This window comes from Neophocaena asiaeorientalis, unplaced genomic scaffold (assembly GCF_003031525.2).
Source record: "Neophocaena asiaeorientalis asiaeorientalis breed wild unplaced genomic scaffold, Neophocaena_asiaeorientalis_V1.1 scaffold332, whole genome shotgun sequence".
Lineage (NCBI taxonomy): Eukaryota > Metazoa > Chordata > Mammalia > Artiodactyla > Phocoenidae > Neophocaena > Neophocaena asiaeorientalis.
The window spans coordinates 268,505-293,557 of NW_020173111.1; the positions used below are offsets into that span (position 1 = coordinate 268,505).

General features: G+C 40.4%; 1 protein-coding gene across 1 annotated transcript in view; it reads right to left on the bottom strand.

The window, feature by feature from the left end:
• The window catches only part of LARGE1 (LARGE xylosyl- and glucuronyltransferase 1), a 529,052-nt gene that overhangs the window by 231,480 nt on the left and 272,519 nt on the right, over positions 1–25,053 (bottom strand). Inside the window, 1 exon segment of the mRNA XM_024743516.1 lies at positions 878–1,049. Coding sequence (XP_024599284.1) covers positions 878–1,049 — 172 coding nt within the window.

Sequence of the window (25,053 nt, forward strand, 5' to 3'; positions counted from 1 at the left end):
CTGTGATTTAAAATCACGGAGCAGTATTTCACTTTCATAGGATAAGGAGCTATAGAAAAGAGGCAGGGGGAATTTTAAACACAGAAGCCAGAGTGCAGAAGCCGGAAGAAAAAAAATCTCACTGCCATATTTATCTCTCATTGTATTTGTCTAACACTGAGAATATAAAATTGAAAAATTATGCAGTTTTAAGGAAGACCCCTGGAAGAGGGGTATTAAATAATAGTCCAAGGTTTGTGCTAACTTGCCACTTCTCTCATGCATCCCCACCAGAGTTATGTACACCCATCGGGCTCACAATTTCCCACCTTATACTCGCACATACCCTGGGGCAGTGCCAAGAGCTACAGGAACTAACTAGATTAGAAGGAACGTCTTAAAAAGCCAAACTTATATACTTCTTTAAAACGATAAACCACAACATTAATGGAAGCCATAAGTACATTTGCAAACACTCTATACTCAATATCCATCACCACCACCTCACAGGCTTTCTCGGCAATCAAAGTATCATTTGATAAAAAGAGAAAACTGATAAATGCATGTCTCCACACCAGGAAGTCAACTCAATTATCTTCATACAAAATACACACATTCGATATTTGTCTCTTACAAGCAATTCAGCAACCCTCAATTGGGTTCTTCCTATGAACACAGATCTTACCTCTTCAATTATTACAAAAACACAAGCAAATTCCAGTTTAACATGTTTCCAATGGCAGTACTAAAACTGATGCTCCACTCTATTTATAATTCCTTGTCTGTTTCATTAGAACGACCTCCTTAAGAGTTGCCCTCACATTGGGAAAAAAAAAATCACTCTTCTTGACATGCTGACACCTTCAAAGATACCAGAAAAAAAATGAGCTACCATTACCTTTGAACTTGTGGAACACAGCCCAGAGCTCTGCAATATCGGTGGCAAAGGTGATGTCTGTGTCAAGGACGATGACCCTCTCCAGGTTGGCAGGAAGAGTCTTGGTGAGGACAAGCTTCATCAGACCGTAAATCCCAGAGTAATGTTTGTTGGGGATCCAGGAAACTTCAGACTAGACAGGGCAGTGAAGAGCGAGAGCAGGAGAAAGGAAAAAAAAAAAATCAGTGCATTAATTTCTTTGTATAACCATTATAAATAGTGCCTGGTACATAAAAAGCATCGAATAAAAATTTGTTGAGTAAATGAATGAATATTTTCTTAAAGATCTGTTCATGTAACTTCATGGCATATGAGGTTCTTTTGGAAGAAAATGTATCCGAATCAAGGGAGAAGGAAAGTAATGTTTATGAAATAACTATCACATGAAAACACTATGCTCAGATTTAAAAAAAAAAAGATTTTTGTTATTATAGAAATTATATAGGCTCATTGGAGGAAATAAGAATATGCACAAAACAAGAAATAAAGGTTTCAAAAATTGAATCCTACTATATATATTTTTTGCAACCAGTACCTAATTGTTCCTGGGTAGACATATTTCTTTCAGTCATATTCCATTTCTGTGTCATTAAAAATGACTATTCAATGGTATTGTTACGCTTATCTATTTTGTTAAAGCTGTAATGGAGCTGGCCATCACCTTAAGATCTGAGGTCTGAGGACTTCGAGTAATTCCCTCCAGTGGGTTTTATATAACTCTTTTTCACATAAGCCTCGGCCTTGGGAACTCAGCTCACTTTCCTCTCTCCCTTGAGAATTTGCCTGAACTGAAGCTTGGCAATCATCAGCCCATCTGCAGAGCCATGCTATTTAATCAGACCTTTGATTAACTTATTCATCTATTTTGGTTACCATCAAAGCAGGAGAGCTTGGTGGAGGCCGAACACCAGCACATTGGGTTAAGCCATCGAATGAGATGGCTCCAGCTTCTGCCTTTAGTTTTTATACACACGCAAGGCACTCAGATGCATTACAGAACAGTAGGACTACAGGAATAAATTAATCTCAACACGAGCCCAGGACTGAATGTCGCCCCAAGTCCCCGACTTAATACATAATCAATTAACTTCGAGTGTTCAATTAGAGGTAAAGGAAGCATTTGAATGAGTTTGTATTCAGAAAGAAAATCCCAGAAAGAAAACTAAGGAATCTATAGGGGGAAAGAACGTGTGGTGAGAAGCAGATGCATTTACCATAAATGGCTCCTTTTCTTAGAAGTAGCATGGAACACGCTCTGCCTCTGTCCAATTCCTGCTCTTCCCCCGAGTTCCAACTTAGAAGGTACCACCCTCCAGCCACCCCTCCCCGCTGCCCCAGGCTGGGCGAGGGTTCCCAAAGCAAGGTGTTTCCCTTCTTCCAGCACAGTAAGCCATCATGCTGTCTAATTTTCCACATCTCTCTCCTGCTCTGGACTGGAACTCCTTGAGGCAGGGACAATGTCATTTGTATTATGGTAACAACATAGTCATTTCTCAAAACATGTCTGATCACGTGCATGACTGCAAAGTTAGCCAGGCCTGGGTTCAAATGCTACCTTTGGCATTTTCCTCAACTAGGAGAAGAGGTATCTGTAATTGCTAGGGTCCAGGTCAGCACAGTACACTGGAAGAGGCACAGCTTGTTGAGTCCCAGAGCCTGGGCTTTAGCACCAGTTCCACTTCCAATAAGCTTTGTGACCTCAGGCAAGTCATTTAACCTCCATGAGCCTCAGTTTTCTCATCTGCAAAATGGGAGCTTAAGACACTCACATCACAATATTGCTGGGAGGATTACAAAGCATCCAGTATACATAAAGCCCACTTCCCTTCCCCTAGTGAATGTGTGCCAGCACCACCCAGGCTCAGATGATTCAGGATTTGGAGCGTGATAAGTTATGGCACCTTTGACAGTAAAGGGAAGTAGGGAATAGAGATAGCTTTGACAGGGAAAATAAATCACCCACCTATTTTTCCTATATTTCTATATAAAAGATTAATAAATCATAAACTGGGATCTACCGGGAAACGTGAAGCCCCCTCTGGTGGATCTCCAAATTGGACTGCATATCCTTGGTTTTAGGAGGAAAAAAAAAAAAAAATGGGTGGGAGTGGTCACCCATAAAACCTTTCGGGGCACTCTCCTGGTGCAATTCACACTGCTACGGATCTCACTTCCACCCTACAATAAACTTCAGTCCAACCAGGGACGTTAAGTCTTGGGCTCAACGGGGAGAAGTCCGTCCTCAGAGGCAAGGTGCAGAAACCTGGAGGGCATCATGCAGACCTACCCCAGAGTACCCTATAGAAACACCACCGCCTAGCCAGGCAATATCCTAGAGTGTTCTTCATCACTCAGCACGTGAAAGGGTTCATGTAATTAAAACAATAATAAGAATGAAAGTTAGGTTTATGTTAATGGCAAGATTATTATCCTTGCAATGGCTGTTAAAAATTCTAAGCAGCATGTTCTGACATTTAATTAGCAAAAAAAATCCAACTGTGCTCAAGAATACCACCTAATGTACTTACATAAAGGAACAAAAGCAATTCCAGGTTTTAAGGGTTTCTGTGTAAAGGAGGGGGTGGTGGAGGCTCTTAAGGGGAAATTCACCTTCCCAAAGTGGCCAGTTCCTTGGGGGAATGGACCCCAAGGGGAGTTTCTGTGAAGCGCTGCAAGTGATTCTAGGGTTCATGTGATGCTGGGTGGTCCAAAGAAAAGTTACTCAGGAAATCTGACCAGAACAGTGACATGAGGATGGAGGTAAACGGCTGACAGAAGACACATCCCCAAAGATGCGTGCTTAAAACCCAGGGCGTGAAGGAAAGTGATATCTCAGGCGTGAGGCTGGTTTCTGACCTTTGATAAACAAGGGAAAGCAGGGAAAGAGGCTGGTTTTGTCAGGAAATGATGCCTATTTCTTCTTTTTTTAAAATCTTATTTATTTTTAACATCTTTATTGGAGTATAATTGCTTTACAATGGTGTGTTAGTTTCTGCTTTATAACAAAGTGAATCAGCTATACGTATACATATATCCCCATATCCCCTCCCTCTTGCGTCTCTCTCCCTCCCACCCTCCCTATCCCACCCCTCTAGGTACAAGACTTTGATAGTTTCTGGCCTTACATATGGGTCTTTAATCCATTTTGAGCTTATTTTTGTGTACACAGAGAATCCTAAAGATGCTACCAGAAAACTACTAGAGCTAAACAACCTAACACCATACACAAAAATAAGCTATTTCTTCTTAAAGGTGTTGTTTTTAAGGAGGCACTGGGATGCTCCCGTAATGATCACAACAGAAAATACTATCTAGCATTTGCTGAGTGTTTACTGGGTGTCAGGCATTGTGGGAAGAGCTTTCTATGTGCTATCTTATTTACATCCCTTCCAACTAGTCTAAAGGTCAGATATTATTATCTCAGTACCTGAAATTTGGGGGATGAGGACCGAGTCCTTCCCCTTAACTCATATTTCAGTCCCCCAGCCCTAGATATTCTACTCTGAAATGATGCCAGTGTTTCTTTCTTCTTCACCCTTCCTGCAGCCCCAGGCCTATTCAGACGTGCTCTCTGCCCCTGGATTAGTTACTGTAGGGCCATAGCCAAGCCCCTGCCTCAACCCAGCCAAATCTATGTTCGTCAAGAAGCAGTTTTTCAAGGCAAGTAGGTACAAAGACTTTGGAGTCGGATACTCCTGGCTTTGAAGTCTCTCTGGGCCTTAATTTTCTCATCTGAAAAATAGGGATAATAGTATCATATCCTGCTCCCTTCCTAGCGAGTTGCTCTATTTGTAATCTGGAAGCTTTCCTCATTATCCTGGAAATATTTATTACTCAAAATACATTTCTTATCCCTACCAACATTTTTCTATGGATTACAGATCACCGTGACCCATTTTTTAAAATTAAAAAGGAAAAACCATCCTAGCCCCAGAATGTCTGAAAAGTCATTTGCCTTTAATGTCATTTCTGAGTTGTTGTCTTGGCAACCAACCTGTATGTTCAGAACATAACTGTTGAGAAATGGAGGGTGAGGAGCTCGGATGGGATGGGGACTCCGGACAGTGCCACAGGGGGTCATGAACTGAGCATAAGCTTGGGAATCTGAATGGCCAGATTCCCACTGGTAGACTCATCTCTCTAACCCTCAAACTCCTCACCCCTAAAATAGATACTATAAATACAGATCCCATGAGTTTTGAAAAAGCATTAAATGAGGCAAGAGAACTAAGGGGCCTGGTTCAGTGTTCGCTACATCATAAGCGCTCAATATTAGCTTTTCAATTGGTTAACAGCATGCACCCCAGAGTCTGACTGCCTGGGTTTGAATCCTGGCTCCATCACTCACTGGCTGGGTCACTTTGGGCAAATAACTGAACCTCAATGTACCTTTTTTTCCTCGTCTGTAAAATGGGCATCCTCACAGAACATACTCTAAAGGCTTTTGAGAATTCTGATGCTGTATATAGGTACTGGCTATTATTTTTAATTGTTAATATTGTTACCAATTATATTTAGAGCGACAGAAAAGATGAGATTCTTGCCTACTAGATAAAGTCATCTGCATTTGTATTTGCCCTTGCCAGCAAAAATATGCTCCAGTTTAGCTCAGTTGGAATCATTTAAATCAGCATTTACAGAACACTTAATATGGGTCAGGTACCGAGGAGGGGCTAGGGACCAGCATCCACAATGAATAAAACATGGTTGGTGCTTGAGGAGTTTATGGTCTAGTGTATATTCATTATCCTTTACTGCATAACAAGTTACCTCAAAACACAGCAGCTTAAAACGGCGATACTTATTACCTCGCACAGTTTCTGTGTTAGGAATTTGGGAGCATATCTGCTGGGTGGCTCTGGCTCAGGAATCCTCATGAGGTTGTAGTAAGGGATGTCGGTTGAGCCTACAGACATCTAAATGCTTGGGATCTGCTTCAAGAAGGCTCACTCCTACATGCCTGGGAGGTGATGCTGGCTGTTAGCAGGAAGCCTCAGTTCTTTGTCACGTGGACCACCCCCATAGGGCTGCCTGGACGCCTTAACAACAGGGCAGCTGGCTTCTCCCAGCGTGAGTGATCCAAGAGAGAACAAGAAAGAAGCTAGGATGTCTTTTATGACTTGGCCTCAGAAGTTACATGGTGTCATTTCTGCCACATCTTACTGATTATACAGGTCAGCCCTGGGCAACATGGGAAGGGACTAGACAAGAGTGTGAGTACCAGGGGATGGGATTATCAAGGGCTATCTTGGAAACTGGCTACCACATCTGTAATATTACGATGGTAAGAACGGGACTATGATACCTCCAGGTGTACATATAGCAGTGATCTAGAAGAAGGACAGTCAAGGTGGGGTGGTTGGAAGGGAGGGAGAATAATCAGAGATGTCTGGAAAAGATGAGCCTTACATTTGATCTTGACAAATCAGGTGAAAATTGAGTTTTTCAAATATTGGGAGAAAAGCAGGATGGGAGAGGTATTATAGTATCCGTGAAGGCACAGAGATATAAATAGACAATTGTGTGTGTATGTGTGTGTGTGTGTGTGTGTGTGTAAAGTAACTACAATCTGATATGTCCAGATAAAGCTTGAAGCTGGAAGTGATGGGAAAGGCTGTGGGAAGGAGGAAAGGGTGAGACGTTAGAAAATACTGTATGAAGTACAGTATATGGAGAATATGTATAAAGAACTCTGGCCAATACCCTAAGGTCAGTGGGAAGCAACAAAAAGGTTTTCATTAGCAAAGACACATAATCTCAACTGTATTTTCGGAATATACTCTAGCAACCCATAGAAGAGAAAGATTAATAGAAGGCAGTTGGATGGGCATCAAAACCTTGGAGGACGCCTACAGAAAATGCAGATTCCCAGGGTCATACCCAGAGGTGATGATTCATCAGGTCTGGGGTAGGGCCCAGAAATCTGTATTGTTAACCAGATCTCCATGGAATTCCTTTTTTTTTTTAAACTTATTTTATATAAGAGTATAGTTGATTAACAATGTTGTGATAGTTTCAGGAGTACAGCAAAAGTGGTTCAGTTATACATTTTCCCATTTAGGTTGTTACATAACATTGAGCAGATTTCCCTTTGCTATACAGTAGGTCCTTGCTGGTTATCCATTTTAGATACAGCAGTGGACTACACCCTAAGAAACAGTAATTTAGGAGATACAGTAGGTACTGTATTTCTCAAGGCCTGTTGGCTGAATCATTTATATTGGATCACCAACCAGTTTATTGTTCAGAAACAAGAGATACAATAGCCCTAAACTTAAGAGTCCCACCTGAACTTGACAGGGTTGGATGTATAGGGAGAGAGGATCTTTCTCAAAGACTAACAAAAGAAAGTGTTGGTGGAAGATCGTCTTTCTTTAGATGACCCTATGCTTCATGGCATGAAGATTTCCTAGCTGTTTACTTTCTAAATAAACTCAGAAATCCCATTTCGGCAAAAGCAGCTCTAGGTCGGCTCCTGTGAAATTCTGAGTAACCAGTACCAACAGGAGAGCTAAGTTACACATTTCACATCTTCCCACAATGGAGCCTTGAAGAAAACCTTGTAAGAGCCGTAAGTTGGTCTTTACAGGTAACAGCAATCCTACTAGGCATCCATGAACATTTATTTAGAAAATAAAACCCCAGCCCAAAGTGAGTTATCTGGCGTTCACCTGAAATGTTCATTATTCAGAAATCTACAGAGCAGCCATCTTCCACAAGCATAATTAATTCGAGAATGATGACAAAGGCACAGTGAATCAAGAGGAATGTGATCACGAATCTATAAACATGCTCCTCCTCATATCAGTGGCAACAAAACCCCTTCCTCTCTCATGCCTGTCAAGAAGCATCCTCTATTTAGCTCTGTGAAGCTTGGGGGGATTGGTCCCTGGAGCATTTATGGATCGTCTGAACCTCTCTGAGGACTTTACGTTATGAAATGGAGCGTTGCAAAGCACTGGGAGTTCTGATTTGTGAACTGGACTGTTACAGTGGTTTAATTTCCTGAAATATTGCTGCCTTCTTAACTAACAGATTTTTCAATGCACTGAGGAGAAAACTGCATTAGCTCCTGAGGAGCCTGGACTTATTATTTCTAGAAGCTGCAATTCTTCTTCTTACATGCACGGTATGTATTTATGTATGTCTACTTAGCACAGTGTCTGACACACAGAGGCACTCAATGAATAGTTTTGAAAAACCAAAACAATACACGTAAACAAGCAATGCTTACTGGGAACCATTCCCTGTGAGGGGAATACACTGGTGGAACTACTTCATTCATTCATTCAAACACCAGATGAATGCTTGGAGGGGAATACAGTACAGTTTGGGGAGGCAGAAAAACAATTTCTAAAAGCATTATTACAGCATTCCCATTAGTAGTTTACCTTGATGGGGGCTGGAGGAGGTAGGGTAATGGAATGCGAAGACATCCAAGTATCTTTGGTGATGTTGTTCTAGTTCTAAGTCAGATTGTATGGTGTTTTGTTGGTTTATATCATAACCTCTTTATCTTCAATCTTCAACTGTGTGTATGTGCCTGCATCTACAGGACGAAATCATAAGGAACCAAGGGGCAAGAATGTGACATAGAATGAACCCAGGAATAAAGGAGACCCAGCTAAAAGTCACAAATACACACACACACACACACACACACACACACACACACACACACACACCCCCAGCTCCTGCTAAGAATGGAGACAATAATTTTTCTAGTAAATGCAAAGAAAAAAACCACTCTTCTCCTCTTACAATAAACTACTTTTTAGCATTCATTCTTTTTTTTCTTTTTTGATATTTAATTTTTGAGATTTAATGGACATTAAACATGACATAAACTAAGGATTTAGGTATAAAATACCTATTTTTGGAGGTGCATTTTAAGATTCTGAAAGGAAGTTCAAGATACCATTTATGTTTCCTTTCATGTTGTTCTGCTTATCTATTTCTACATTACCACCATCTCACATTGATTTTTTTTTGAATTTTATTTTTTTATACAGCAGGTTCTTAATAGTCATCCATTTTATACACATCAGAGTATACATGTCAATCCCAATCACCCAATTCATCACACCACCATCCCCACCCCTCACCGCTTTCCTCCCCTGGTGTCCATACGTGTGTTCTCCACAGATGTGTCCCAGTTTCTGCCCTGCAAATGGATTCATCTGTACCATTTTTTTAGTTCCATATATATGCGTTAATATACGATATTTGTTTTTCTCTTTCTGAGTTACTTCACTCTGTATGAAAGTCTCTAGATCCATCCACATCTCTACAAATGACCCAATTTCGTTCCTTTTTATGGCTGAGTAATATTCTATTGTATATATGTGCCACATCTTCTTTATCCATTCGTCTGTCAATGGGCATTTAGGTTGCTTCCATGACCTGGATATTGTAAATAGAGCTGCAGTGAATATTGCGGGGCATGTGTCTTTTTGAATTATGGGTTTCTCTGGGTATATGCCTAGTAGAGGGATTGCTGGGTCGTATGGTAGTTCTATTTTTAGTTTTTTAAGGAGCCTGCATACTGTTCTCCATAGCAGCTGTATCAATTTACATTCCCACCAACAGTGCAAGAGGGCTCCCTTTGCTCCACACCCTCTCCAGCATTTGTAGTTTGTAGATTTTCTGAGGATGCCCATTCTAACTGGTGTGAGGTGATACCTCATTGTAGTTTTGATTTGCATTTCTCCAATAATTAGTGATACGGAGCAGCTTTTCATGTGTTTCTTGGCCATCTGTATGTCTTCTCTGGAGAAATGTCTGTTTAGGTCTTCTGCCCATTTTTGGATTGGGTTCTTTGTTTTTTTAATATTGAGCTGCATGAGCTGTTTATATATTTTGGAGATTAATCCTTTGTCCGTTGATTCGTTAGCAAATATTTTCTCCCATTGTGAGGGCTGTCTTTTGGTCTTGTTTATGGTCTCCTTTGCTGAGCAAAAGCTTTTAAGTTTCCTTAGGTCCCATTTGTTTATTTTTGTTTTTATTTCCATTACTCTAGAAGGTGGATCAAAAAAGATCTTGCTGTGATTTATGTCAAACAATGTTCTTCCTATGTTTTCCTCTAAGAGTTTTATAGTGTCCAGTCTTACATGTAGGTCTCTAATCCATTTTGAGTTTATTTTTGGGTATGGTGTTAGGGAGTGTTCTAATTTCATTCTTTTACATGTAGCTGTCCAGTTTTCCCAGCACCATTTATTGAAGAGACTATCTTTTCTCCATTGTATATCCTTGCCTCCCTTCTCATAGATTAGTTGAGTATAGGTACATGGGTTTAATCTCTGGGCTCTCTATCTTATTCAATTGATCTTTATTTCTGTTTTTGTGCCAGTACCATATTGTCTTGATTGCTGTAGCTTTGTAGTATAGTCTGAAGTCAGGGAGTCTGATTCCTCCTGCTCCGCTTTTTTCCCTCAAGACTGCTTTGGCTATTCGGGGTCTTTTGTGTCTCCACACAAATTTTAAGATTTTTTGTTCTAGTTCTGTAAAAAATGCCATTGGTAATTTGATAGGGATTGCATTGAATCTGTAGACTGCTTTGGGTAGTACAGTCATTTTCACAATATTGATTCTTCCAATCCAAGAACATGGTATATCTCTCCATCTGTTGGTATCATCCTTAATTTCTTTCATCAGTGTCTTATGGTTTTCGGCATACAGGTCTTTTGTCTCTCTAGGTAGGTTTATTCCTAGTTATTTTATTCTTTTTGTTGCAATGGTAAGTGGGAGTGTTTCCTCAAGTTCTCTTTCAGATTTTTCATCATTAGTGTATAGGAATGCAAGAGATTTCTGTGCATTAATTTTGTATCCTGCAACTGTACCAAATTCATTGATTAGCTCTAGTAATTCTCTGGTGGCATCTTTAGGATTCTCTATGTATAGTATAATGTCATCTGCAAACAGTGACAGTTTTACTTATTCTTTTCCAATCTGTATTCCTTTTATTTCCTTTTCTTCTCTGACTGCTGTGGCTATGACTTCCAAAACTATGTTGAACAATAGTGGTGAGAGTGGACATCCTTGTCTTTTTCCTGATCTTAGAGGAAATGCTTTCACTTTTTCACCATTGAGAATGATGTTGGCTGTGGGTGTGTAGTATATGGCCTTTATTATGTTGAGGTACGTTCCCTCTATGCCCACTTTCTGGAGAGTTTTTATCATAAATGGGTGTTGAAATTTGTCAAGTTTTTTCTGTATCTACTGAGATGATCACATAGTTTTTATTCTTCAATTTGTTAATATGGTGTATCACATTGTTTGATTTGTGTATATTGAAGAATCCTTGCATCCCTGGGATAAAGCCCACTTGATCATGGTGTATGATCCTTTTAATGTGTTGCTGGATTCTGTTTGCTAGTATTTTGTTGAGGATTTTTGCATCTATATTCGTAAGTGATATTGGTCTGCAATTTTCTTTTTTTGCAGTATCTTTGTCTGGTTTCGGTATCAGCGTGACGGTGGCCTCATAGAATGAGTTTGGGAGTGTTCCTTCCTCTGCAATGTTTTGGAAGAGTTTGAGAAGGATGGGTGTCAGCTCTTCTCTAAATGTTTGATAGAATTCACCTGTGAAGCCATCTGGTCCTGGACTTTTGTTTGTTGGAAGATTTTTAATCACAGTTTCAATTTCATTACTTGTGACTGGTCTGTTCACATTTTCTATTTCTTCCTGGTTCAGTCTTGGAAGGTTATACCTTTCTAAGAATTTGTCCATTTCTTCCAGGTTGTCCATTTTATTGGCATAGAGTTGGCTGTAGTAGTCTCTTAGGATGCTTTCTATTTCTATGGTGTCTGTTGTAACTTCTCCTTTTTCATTTCTAATTTTATTGATTTGAGTCCTCTCCCTCTTTTTCTTGATGAGTCTGGCTAATGGTTTATCAATTTTGTTTATCTTCTCAAGGAACCAGCTTTTAGCTTTATTGATCTTTGCTATTGTTTTCTTTGTTTCTATTTCATTTATTTCTGCTCTGATCTTTATGATTTCTTTCCTGCTGCTAACTTTGGATTTTGTTTGTTCTTCTTTCTCTAGTTCCTGTAGGTGTAACGTTAGATTGTTTACTTGAGATTTTTCTTGTTTCTTGAGGTAGGCTTGTATTGCTATAAACTTCCCTCTTAGAACCGTTTTTACTGCATCCCATAGGTTTTGGATCATTGTCTTTTCATTGTCGTTTGTCTCTAGGTATTTTTTGATTTCCTCTTTGATTTCTTCAGTGATCTCTTGGTTATTTAGTAATGTATTGTTTAGTTTCCATGTGTTTGTGTTTTTTACGTTATTTTCCCTGTAACTGATTTCTAATCTCATAGAGTTGTGGTCAGAAAAGATGCTTGATATGATTTCAATTTTCTTAAATTTACTGAGGCTTAATTTGTGACCCGAGATGTGATCCATCCTGGAGAATGTTCCATGCACACTTGAGAGGAAAGTGTAATCTGCTCTTTTTGGATGGAATGTCTTATAAATATCACGTAAATATATCTGGTCTATTGTGTCATTTAAAGCTTGTGTTTCCTTATTAATTTTCTGTTTGGATGAACTGTCCATTGGTGTAAGTGAGGTGTTGAAGTTCCCCACTATTACTGTGTTACTGTCGATTTCCTCTTTTATAGCCTTTAGCAGTTGCCTTATGTATTGAGGTGCTCCTATGTTGGCTGCATATACATTTAAAATTGTTATATCTTCTTGGATTGATTCCTTGATCATTATGTGGTGCCCTTCCTTGTCTTGTAGCATTATTTTAAAGTCTGTTTTATCTGCTCTGAGTATTGCTACTCCAGTTTTCTTTTGATTTCCATTTGCATGGAATATCTTTTTTCCATCCCCTCACTTTCAGTCTGTATGTATCCCTGGGTCTGAAGTGGGTCTCTTGTAGACAGCATATATATGGGTCTTGTTTTTGTATCCATTCAGCGAGCCTGTGTCTTTTGGTTGGATCATTTAATCCATTCATGTTTAAGGTAATTATCGATATGTATGTTCCTATTATCATTTTAATTGTTTTGTTTTTGTAGGTCCTTCTTCTCTTGTGTTTTCCACTTAGGAACTTCCTTTAGCATTTGTTGTAAAGCTGGTTTGGTGGTGCTGAATTGTCTTAGCTTTCGCTTGTCTGTAAAGCTTTTAATTTCTCCATTGAATCTGAATGAGATCCTTGATGGGTAGAGTAATCTTGGTTGTAGGTTCTACTCTTTCATCACTTTAAGTATATCATGCCACTCCCTTCTGGCTTGTAGAGTTTCCGCTGAGAAATCAGCTGTTAACTTTATGGGAGTTCCCTTGTATGTTACTTTTCATTCTTCCCTTGCTGCTTTTAATAATTTTTCTTTGCCTTTAATTTTTGACAATTTGATTACTATGTGTCTTGGCGTGTTTCTTCTGCCTGGGTTTATGCTGTATGGGACTCTCTGAGCTTCCTGGACTTGGGTGGCTATTTCCTTTCCCATGTTAGGGAAGTTTTCAACTATAATCTCTTCAAATATTTTCTCAGGTTCTTTCTCTCTCTTCTCTTCTGGGACCCCTATAATGCGAATGTTGTTGCATTTAATGTGTTCCTAGAGGTCTCTTAGGCTGTTTTCATTTCTTTTCATTCTTTTTCCTTTATTCTGTTCTGTGGCAGTGAATTCCACCATTCTGTCTTCCAGGTCACTTATCCGGTTTTCTGCTTCAGTTATTCTGCTATTGATTCCTTCTAATGTATTTTTCATTTCAGTTATTGTATTGTTCATCTCTGTTTTTTAATGTTTCTAGATCTTTGTTAAACATTTCTTGCATCTTCTCGATCTTTGCCTCCATTTTTTTTCCGAGGTCCTGGATCATCTTCACTATCATTATTCTGAATTCTTTTTCTGGAAGGTTGCCTATCTCTCCTCATTTAGTTGTTTTTCTGGGGTTTTCTCTTGTTCCTTCATCTGGTACATAGCCCTCTGCCTTTTCATCTTGTTCAACTTTCTATGAATGTGGTTTTTGTTCCACAGGCTGCAGGATTGTAGTTCTTCTTGTTTCTGCTGTCTGCCCTCTCAGCATTCATTCTTAAAAAATGCAGAATTTTTGCTTCTTGCAACAAAAGCAAAAATTGCTTTTGGGGAGCAAAAAAAAAATCTTGGATATTACTGTGATTTGTTATTAAAATCTAATGGGGGGAGTACAATTTTAAAATATCTAAAAAGGCTCCTGGGTGTGGGTAATAATAAATTTTTCAAAAGGTTGAAAAACTTCACTCTATAGGATTATATGACACCAGATGAGACACAAAACACACAAGAAGTGTGCAAAAATAGATAAGTAACCCCAAACCTGGGTCCAGACATTTGCATCTGCTGAGTCTAGCAGTTCTTCCTGCCTTCCTGAATTTAATCAGAAGGCAGTTTAATCATAAAACATGACAGTGATCTGTCCTCAAGTTCACCTGGAGATTTGAGGACACTTTACCCATTCTCACCCTCTCACCCCCCATTCCTCCTCCTCCACTCTCACCACCTCCTTCACAGGGAACCATCTAAAGGACAGCCTCAGAGGCTGCAATTAACGTGGCCCCATGCTGCTCTTCATTAATGAGGCACTTTTCACTTTTAGAGGGCTCTGTAATCCTTTGGAGGTGAAGCCTTTGCTGGTGACACTCTCTGTTCCCAGCTCCAGCGATCCACCCTACAGGTCAACTTTACTGGAAATGCAGGGGAGGGCCAACGACAAGCAGGGAAGGAGGGTTAAGGAGGATGAACCAGAGGTGCCACTTAATTAATTTCCGGTTGGTTTAAAGGTTATTTTTTTTTAAAGAAACATGGAAGGCAAAAGTCTTGGTGTAGTAAAAAGATCCAAAAGTAAACCTTGTCAGTGACAATCAGAATTTCTCTCAGCTCCCAGCCAAAAATGAGCCTCTTCACTGGTCACCCCTGAAAAGATGATGCTTTTACTCAATTCTTGTAATGCATCTAGGAAATATTAACTAAAGGTTTTATTATAATTTCAAATATTTTAGCCTTGACCTTGAAAGCCTTGTTTCAAGATGACTTAAGACCGTAGTTATATTGGCATTCACCCCCCCATAACAGGCCCTTACTATTTATATGAAGAGTTGTCAAGGAAACCAGGTGTTGAGGATATAGCTGCCTAACTTGTCTAGATTTAGAATTGATCATATGTGAGAATGCGGAAGGGAAAAGAATGTCACCCTTAGAAAGTACTATAGACAATGGTGCGTGCTACAAGATAATTCCATTTAAGCCTTTACTTCCACTTGGGGATTTGGCTACTAATCAAAGGAATTCCTAATGCTTTAAATCCCCCTTCAAAAAAAAAAATCACCTAATTCTGAAAAAGACTCATTTATCTGAACATTCCGTGTGTGTGCAAACTCTGTACTAGATGTTAAGGAAAAAAATAACAAATGTGGAACATTCCTATTTCCTAGGAGATCACAGTTAACAGGAAAAGAATATTATTATATTTATGACAATGTCAATAATACCACATTTGTTGATTACTCACTTTGTAGTAGACACTATAAGCAATTTATAAATCTTTTAAGTCACACAATATCCCTAATAAAGTAGACATCAAGGAAGTCACACAATCTTAAAGAATTACAGGGGCTGGAACTGAAAATCTGATTTGCCTCGTTCCAACAATCTTAATCATTTTGGAAACGGACTCAAATAAGATATTCAAAAATAAATAAGATATTCAAATGATCATTAGGCAGTGAAAGCTATAGATAAAGTCTTACTAGGAAGCTTGGGATGGAGCCCTAATTGCACCTGGAAATGGGAAGTAAAATCAGCAAAGGTGAAGGTGACTCCTATATGGAGCTAATATTTGCAGCACAAATGAACACTGCAACAGAGTGATAGTCAATGCAACTCATATGAGGAGTCACCAACCTTCTCAGCACAAATGTTTCTCCAACATCTGCAGGATGGCAAGTGGCCAGGCACATTCTACTAAGAAAACTGTTAATAACACCCAAATTAAAAAAAAAAAAAGCAGAAAGAGAAGCCTGAAAAATAAGTCTAGATCCAGAAAGACCGTTAACATGGATTCTTTTTTCTTTAATTGAAGTATAGTTGATTTATAATGTTGTGTTAGTTTCAGGTGTACAGCACAGTGATTCAGTTACACATACGTATAAATTCTTTTTCAGATTCTTTTCCCTTATGGTTATTACAAAATGTTTAGAATAGAGTTCCCAGTGCTATACAGTAGGTCCTTGTTGTTTATCTATTTTATATATAGTAGTGTGTATCTGTTAACCCTTAGCACCTCAAGAGGGTGCCAGAGAAAAATCTCGGCCTCTGATGCTTGGCCTTTTTTACATGAGCAATGCTATCTCTCAAGGGCCCAGAGCAAAGGTCAACTGGAGTCTGGGTGTCCTTCTCCAGAAGGCTGATGAAGACTGACTGGAGCAGCGGTTCAGATTAGAATCACCTGGGCCCACTCCCAGGCCTGCCCAGAAAAACTAATTTGGGATATCTAGTGGTGGGGCCTGGCATCGCTGCTTGTTCTGGACTGATAAAGACTGCACAGGAGTGATGCTAATATACAATTAAGGGGAGAGGCTGGCACTGTTTTTCGGGTATTGTTTTGCATTACAAAAGCTACCAAGTGATTCCTTTGTGCAATCAAGCCTGAGGTACCCAACAACTGGGAAAATGAACCAACCAATCAATGCTAACTTCTGGCTGGGACCATCAACACCCAGATGAACGGCCCAGCTCCGTAACTTGCACGGATACCATCAAGTCCCTATCGATAGATGCTTTTTGTTTTGAATTCCCTGGTGTGGGAATACTTAAGCATTCTTGATCTGGAAACAACCTGGAATAATGAAACGAGCACTGGACTCAGAGTTGGGAAATCCAAGTTGGGGTCTGGTCCATCCCCTGCTCTCTCAGATTCAGTATCTGAAAAATGGAGACAAAGCCACTTACATTCGTTCTGGGAGGCTGAAAATGGGATGATGTTTGTGGAGGCAGCTAGCAGAGTGCCTGACAGAATCTGCACTCGCGAGATGCTAGTTAATTCTGAATCTAGAATAAGGAATATTTCATGACTAGACAAGCAGAATAAAGGTCTGATCATAGTAAGGGAGCTCGGAACGCTAGTGCCTTACCACAGCCGCCACCACCTGTGATCTCCTCTCGCTTCTTCAGAATGGCTGGTTTTGGAGGGTACGGTTTATGTATTATGTATATATAATGTAAAGGCAACAAGCACACTCTGGGACACAGTGTATGTTAAGTAATAACACCATATTAATCACAACAGGGGACGAGAAAGGGGAGTTTCAGCAGTGCTATTATGCCTGTGAATAAGATGCTGATCATTGCTTGCTATTTTCTCTTCAAACATATTATTTAGCCAGTAGTGAGCAGATTTAAAACCCACTGGGGTTTTTGAATTCAGCCTGGCTGAGTGGTTAAACCCAATGAAAATATCCTAGTTAGATAAGTTTTTAGCCAAGGGAGTTGAGTACATAAAAGGATATTTAACAGGTCAGTTTCTAAAGATGCCCATCATTCAAAAATGATAATAGGAATGGTGACAGTAATAATAATCATGGATGCAGGGCATCTGCCAGTTTACAATATGCAGTTTCACATCTTTTATCTCATTTCGTTCTTGAAAACATTCCGTGAATTAAGCAAGGGAGGAATTCATATCTCCATTTTACATACAGGAAGCTAAAACTTCGAAACATCACTGTTCAAAGTCGCACAGCTAGTAAATGGTAGGGCTGAAACTCACCTCTTCTGACCTTCAGGAAAATCACTTTTCTGAAGCCCAGGGCTTTCTAACGCCCCCATGGAATGCTGTGTCTTGATCACGGAAGGCAGACAGAATTTATAGACTGTGAAGTCCTGTCTACTGTTCTTAAGCGAGAAAACTCACACTTTAACACCTATATGCACCTTTTGCCAAAATCAAGTTGGTGAAATGGTGCAACATGGGGTGAAAATTTTAAATGTTTCCTACTCAAAGTTATCCTTGTTTAGAAATAATTCTGGCTTGCTTTCCGTGTTTCAATTAGGGACCAAACAGGATCTGGTCCCTTGCTGTCCCAAGTGAGGTCAGAGAGTTATGAATGGGTATCACCATGGGGCCCACAGGTCAGGTGTCCAGTAAGGAACGTCTGCATGTTGCTTACGTTTCATGTGACTGGGAATGAAAAGACATAAATCCATTTGGCTGGTCTCTGAGTTAGTGACTTGAATTTTCCATCTCACTGCCTTCCAGAGCATCACAGGTCAGTCCGGCCTTGTCTAAACAGTGGAGTCACCCCTAATTTTTTCAGATTCTAATGCAGTGGTTCTCAACCAGGGGCGAATTTCCCCCCAAAGGGTATTTGGTAATGCTTGGCGACATTTTTGGTTGTCGCACCATGAGGGGAAGGGTGCTACTGGTATCTAGTGGGTAGATGCCAGGGATGACGTTACACGTCATCAGACAGGACGACACCACAATGAAGAGTCATCTGGCCCAGAACGTCAACAGTTGAGGCACCTTGTCTGGAAGCTTTCGCGAAGACTCAGAAAACTGTGTGGATGAACAGCATGATCTCAATTTGATCCTGGTACAAGAGTACACGTTTTGTTTAGCTTTGACCGCTGGAAAGTTCTGCCTTATCCAGAGTTAAGGAACTGCCTCTGAAGAAAGAGGTATGGGTTTAAAGTCATCAGTATCCTGACTTACAGGAAGAAAAAGTGACAACTCCATAAGTAAGAAAGGGAAGTAAATGAGGCTTACAAATGAAAGAATACAGAGTTGAGACAAGCAAGACTGTCCAGGAGTGGATTCAAGGCAAAGTCTCTCTGGCCTGGCAGCAATGAACTCTCCGGGCCCACGGACGCTCTGTTCCCAGCAAGAGGGATTCCACTTTTCCACTAGGCTCAGTGCCTCATCAGCCAACCAGGTGAGCCTCATCCTAAACTCAACTTCACACTGAACCAAGGACTCTAAGCTCCAGGTGCTGGGCGCCTGCTGTTGATTAACAATCTTCTAAATGCTTGCACCGAAGTTCAGGCTCCCCTGTACCGGAGCCCCATATGTTAACGTCACTAGGTCAAGAGCACGCTCATGCTTGCCCTACCCGAAAAGGGGTGAGTGAGTAGATTCCTTCTGCTGGATCAGAGCCGCAGGACATACCTAGCTGTCCCCTAACCGGTGCTCACCTTGTAGCATGACCCCTAGAGAAAGGCCCACTTGCTCATCAGCTAATCCTGCACGGTGCAATTATGTAGGGGGCGGGGGAAGTCACGTTAAGTATGAGAACGTCTTTGTTCTGGGACAGCTCCCAGTCACACATAGTATACTCCATACCTACCGTCTCTAAGTGCAAGTCCAGATGACAGCCAGAGCTCTTGCTTTTCCCACTAAAGCCTACCGCTTCCTCAGTTTCCCCCAACTTAGACAACACCACCATACACCCACCATCTTCTTGCAGAATTCTATGAGTTGAACTTGATCCCTCTCCCCCTCTACTGCTACATCCAACAGGTCCAAATCCTGTCAAGTCTGCTGTCAAAACCTATCTGCCTTTCAAGGCAGTCACCTGGAGCGGGTGAAGGCAGTCTACGGAGGTAGCTTTTAACAAAAACACCTCTGTGCTTTCTTCTGGGGGAACTGCCATGGCACACAATGGTAAGCCTGGAGCAGATGTGCCAACTCTATTCTTTCCTGATTTTCTACTCATCTGCCAAGACATACTGCCCATACTGTCACTAGGTCTCTGGACCTGAGACCCTTAGTATCACCCTTAATATCAGGATCTTGGGACTTATTTGTTCATTTCAGCAATGCCCCACGGGGCAAGAGTTGGCTTTCTCCTGCACATTTTCTAATAAATAAGACAAACAGAACCTCAGGCAGGAATTCAAACAATGTCTATCCCACCCAGCTGCCTCTTCTGCCCTCAAACCCACTGAATAGGGCAGGGAAACTGGTTTTTAAATGGACTCTGCACACTATAAGATGAAAGTTCAGTATTCCAAATGTGAGGCCAGTCAGGTCCATACTCATCCGCTACTAAGCATGCTTCTCTCCCTTATTTACTCTGTGGGTTATACACTCTGGCACACATGTATCTATCTCCTCTATATGGGCATCCTTTGTATCCTCTGTGGTAGGTTCACAGTTTTTACCTCGGAAACTCCCCTAGTGCTTTCCAAGGTGTTCTGCACACAGACATTCCATTTGCTTTTAATTCAAATGTAGACATATTGACTATTTGGACAGTGAAGACCAGAGGTAAAATAATCCAATTTCCACTCCCCTAGGGCCATGCTGAGCAGCCCTTGGAGATAGTTTAGTACTGGTTTATTAGGTGTTTCTACTATCAAAAGGTGTAGACTTCATAAGTGAAAAACAGAAGTGCCAGGCAGATAAAAGAAATGCATTTCTTTCTTTTCTGACAGAAAAATTGCAATGATAGGGTATTAAGTTTTATAGCTAAGCTCAGCAGATCATAAGCAGGTAAAGGAGTTCTGCTCGGGGAAAGCTATTCTCTTCTTCAGGCAATGAAAGCTATCATTAATTCATAGGGCAAGATAAAAAGCTCTATACCTGTTTCTGATGATGAGGTACCTAGCATGGGGAATGCCGCCTTTCATTTCTGTAAATCACACTAGCTCCCAAGGCCCAAAGCCAAGTCCCATCTCTCCTGGGAAGCCTTCCCTGCCTATCCACCTGGTAATTGATTGGTATTGCACTGTTCCCTATTTCTTTAGTTTCCACTAAATTCTTGGAAAAGACATTGCCTTTCCTACATCTGAATTCTCCTGGAATACTGTGTGTTCAGCAAATCCTTATCTACTGATTGATTTGTACACAGGTACAGACCTGAGCTGTTTCCTCTTAATTAGGTGAGAATTCAGCTACCTATTAATTAGAGTTAGCATCAGCTTTCCCCAGCCAGCCAGTTGCTCTGTGCTGCTAAGAAAATGGAAATGATAGGCAGTTGATCCACCTTGGTCTTAGAGGGACTGGGAACTTCCATAAGGCACTTACAGACTAAGTGCCTCAGAAAATCCCAACACAGTTAGCCAACCCAAACTCCAAACTGGTTAACTCAGAAATCACAGATTAAAGAAAGAAAGTAAGGGGAGAGCAACAGACACAGATGCACAGATAGACTCACAGAAGCCCTCACTTGCCCAGTCTCCTCTGTAGACATGAGGGGGGAAAAGGACACGATCGTGGCCAATGCAGCTGAGGAGAAGTTTGCTGGGAGATTTGGGGGAGAAGATTCCTTCCCTGAGAGAGAGGAACAAGGCTTCTCTTTTTCCTTCCCACTATCCTGTGAGGAGATGACTACTGGATTGGCAATGGCCACTCTGACCATGAGAAGCCCGAGAGAATCCCCAACACGACCACCAACTTGCATGAAACTGCCAACCACTGGGCTTCTTGCTATGTGAGAAACAGGTTGTTTAAGTCATCTTTCCTGGGGTCTTTTTTTCCCCCACGTGCACCAAAAGCAATCTAACTGATATCACATCATCATGTTAAAGACTAGGAACCAAAACACTTGTGTTTGAACCGAAACACTTCTATACCTTCTCTTTGGGAACTGTCTGTCATAGTCTAAAATGGTTAAGTCTAGAATGGATGGACCCATGATATTATGACCACACAAATAAAGCAAGTGTCACTGGAGCCGCACAAAAGGCTGTGAGGCGAGTTCCTGATAATCTTTCCCCACATTTGGTTCTGGATCTGTCCCACACAGGCACCTCAGATACGATCAAAGTGAAAAGGGTGGAATCGCCAATGGACATACAGCCCCAAGAAACTCTTCGGTGCCCCTCCAGCCAGCTTCTCACCCGCAAGCCCCTCTTCCAAAAACGGTCACACGCCGGACAGCCACGACTCCCACGCAGACAGGCTAGACCCCAGAGTGCGTGTGCTCTTATACCCGTGAACACGCCACGCTGCCCTTCACACTGGGAGAACAAGGCTTCTCTTCCGGTGCCCTATCTGCTTCAGGTCACTATTTTCTCTTTCCTTCTCTCCCTCTTTCCCTCCTTTCTTTCAGAAGGAAAAATGTGTTTTTTTTTAAAAACTGTGCTACTATACAATTTTTGTAAAATGCAACAACAAAAAGAACTAGATTTCCTGTACCCAGAGGGGACCTATTAAATGTTACCTTATGTTCTTCCTTTTACAATAATTTTATTACTTATATAGATGACTTTAAATTTGAGGAGAAGTAGTTTTGTGCCATTTTTTATTATAACTTAATAGCACAATGTAAGTATTTTCCCTTTTCACTTATTCAAGCTACATTCAATAAAAATCTTATTAAAATAAGTAACTTTTGAAAAGCTTCAAATGTGCCCTTTCACCACTGTATGGATATAAGTTGTGTCTAACATTTGCTACTGGTAAACAGACAATACCAAAATGAGATTCTTAGACTCTGTTTCTGTATGACCATGAATTTCTGCATCATACAGCTCATATATTTTCTTTTTAAAAATTTATTTACTTTTTATACAGCAAGTTCTTATTATGTATTTTATACATATTAGTGTATACATGTCAACCCCGAACTCCCAATTCATCCCACCACCCCCACTCCAGCTTTCCCCGCTTGGTGTCCATATGTTTGTTCTCTACATCTGTGTCTCTATTTCTGCCTTGAAAACCAGTTCATCTGTACCATTTTTCTAGATTCCACATTTATGCATTAATATACGATATTTGTTTTTCTCTTTCTGACTTACTTCTCTCTGTATGACAGTCTCTAGATCCATCCACATCTCTACAAATGACCCAATTTCGTTCCTTTTTACAGCTGAGTAATATTCCATTGTATGTATATGCCACATCTTCTTTATCCATTCATCTGTTGATGGGCATTTAGGTTGCTTCCATGACCTGCCTATTTATTGTAAATAGTGCTGGAATGAACATTGGGGTGCATGTCTTTTTCTTTCTAACATCTTTATTGGAGTATAATTGCTTTACAATGTTGCATTAGTTTCTGCTGTATAACAAAGTGAAACAGCTATATGTATACATATATCCCCATATCCCCTCCCTTTTGTGTCTCCCTTCCACCCTCCCCATCCCACCTCTCTAGGTGATCACAAAGCACCGAGCTGATCTCCCTATGCTATGTAGCTGCTTCCCACTAGCTATCCACTTTATTTTATTTTTATTTATTTATTTTTTAACATCTTTATTGGACTATAATTGCTTTACAATGGTGTATTATTTTCTGCTGTATAATGAAGTGAATCACTTATACATATACATTCATCCCCATATCTCCTACCTCTTGGGTCTCCCTCCCAATCTCCCTATCCCACCCCTCTAGGTGGTCACAAAGCACCCAGCTGATCTCACTGTGCTATGCAGCTGCTTCCCACTAGCTATCTATTTTACATTTGGTAGTGTATATATGTCCATGCCACTCTCTCACTTCGTCCCAGCAAACCTTTCCCCCTCCTCGTGTTCTCAAGTCCATTCTCTACATCTGCGTATTTATTCCTGTCCTCCCCCTAGGTTCTTCAGAACCATTTTTTTTTTTTAGATTCCACAAATATGTGTAAGCATACGGTATTTGTTTTTCTCTTTCTGACTTACTTCACTCTGTATGACACACTCTAGGCCCATCCACCTCACTACAAGTAACTCAATTTCATTCCTTTTTATGGCTAAGTAATATTCCATTGTATATATGTGCCACATCTGCTTTATACATTCATCTGTCAATGGACACTTAGGTTGCTTCCATGTCCTGCCTATTGTAAATAGCGCTGCAATGAACACTATGGTACATGACTCTTTTTGAATTATGGTTTTCTCAGGGCATATGCCCAGTAGTGGGATTGCTGGGTCGTATGGTAATTCTACTTTTAGTTTTTTAAGGAACCTCCATACTGTGCTCCATAGTGGCTGCATCAATTTACATTCCCGCCAACAGTGCAGGAGGGTCCCCTTTTCTCCACACCCTCTCCAGCATTTATTGTTTCTAGATTTTTTGATGACGGCCATTCTGACTGGTGTGAGATGATATCTCATTGTAGTTTTGATTTGCATTTGCCTAATGATGAATGATGTTGAGCATTCTTTCATGTGTTGTTGGCAGTCTGTATATCTTCTTTGGAGAAATGTCTATTTAGGTCTTCTGCCCACTTTTGGATTGGGTTGTTTGTTTTTTTGATATTGAGCTGCATGAGTTGCTTAAAAGTTTGGATATTAATCCTTTGTCAGTTGTTTCATTCGCAAATATTTTCTCCCGTTCTGATGGTTGTCTTTTTGTCTTCTTTATTGCTGTGCAAATCTCTGAGGTTTCATTAGGTCCCATTTGTTTATTTTTGTTTATATTTCCATTTCTCTAGGAGGTGGGTCAAAAAGGATCCTGCTGTGATTTATGTCACAGAGTGTTCTCCCTATGTTTTCCTCTAATAGTTTTATAGTGTCTGGCCTTATATTTAGGTCATTAATCCATTTTGAGTTTATTTTTGTGTATGGTGTTACGGAGTGTTCTAATTTCATTCTGTTATATGTAGCTGTCCAGTTTTCCCAGTACCACATATTGAAGAGGATGTCTTTTCTCCATTGTATATTCGTGCTTTCTCTTTCAACGATAAGGTGACCATATGTGCGTGGGTTTACCTCTGGGTTTTTAATCCTGTTCCATTGATCTATATTTCTGTTTTTGTGCCAGTACCACGCTGTCTTGATTACTGTAGCTTTGTAGTATAGTCTGAAGTCAGGGAGCCTGATTCCTCCAGCTCTGTTTTTCTTTCTCAGGATCACTTTGGCTATTCAGGGTATTTTGTGTTTCCATACATACTGTGAAACCTTTTGTTCTAGTTCTATGAAAAATGCCATTGGTAGTTTGATAGGGATTGCACTGAATCTGTAGATTGCTTTGGGTAGTATAGTCATTTTCACAATATTGATTCTTCGAATCCAAGAACATGGTATATCTCTCCATCTGTTGGTATCATCTTTAATTTCTTTCATCAGTGTTTTACAGTTTTCTGCATACAGGTCTCTTGTCTCCTTAGGTAGGTTTATTCCTAGGTATTTTATTCTTTATGTTGCAAGGGTAAATGGGAGTGTTTCCTTAATTTCTCTTTCAGATTTTTCATCCTTAGTGTATAGGAATGCAAGAGATTTC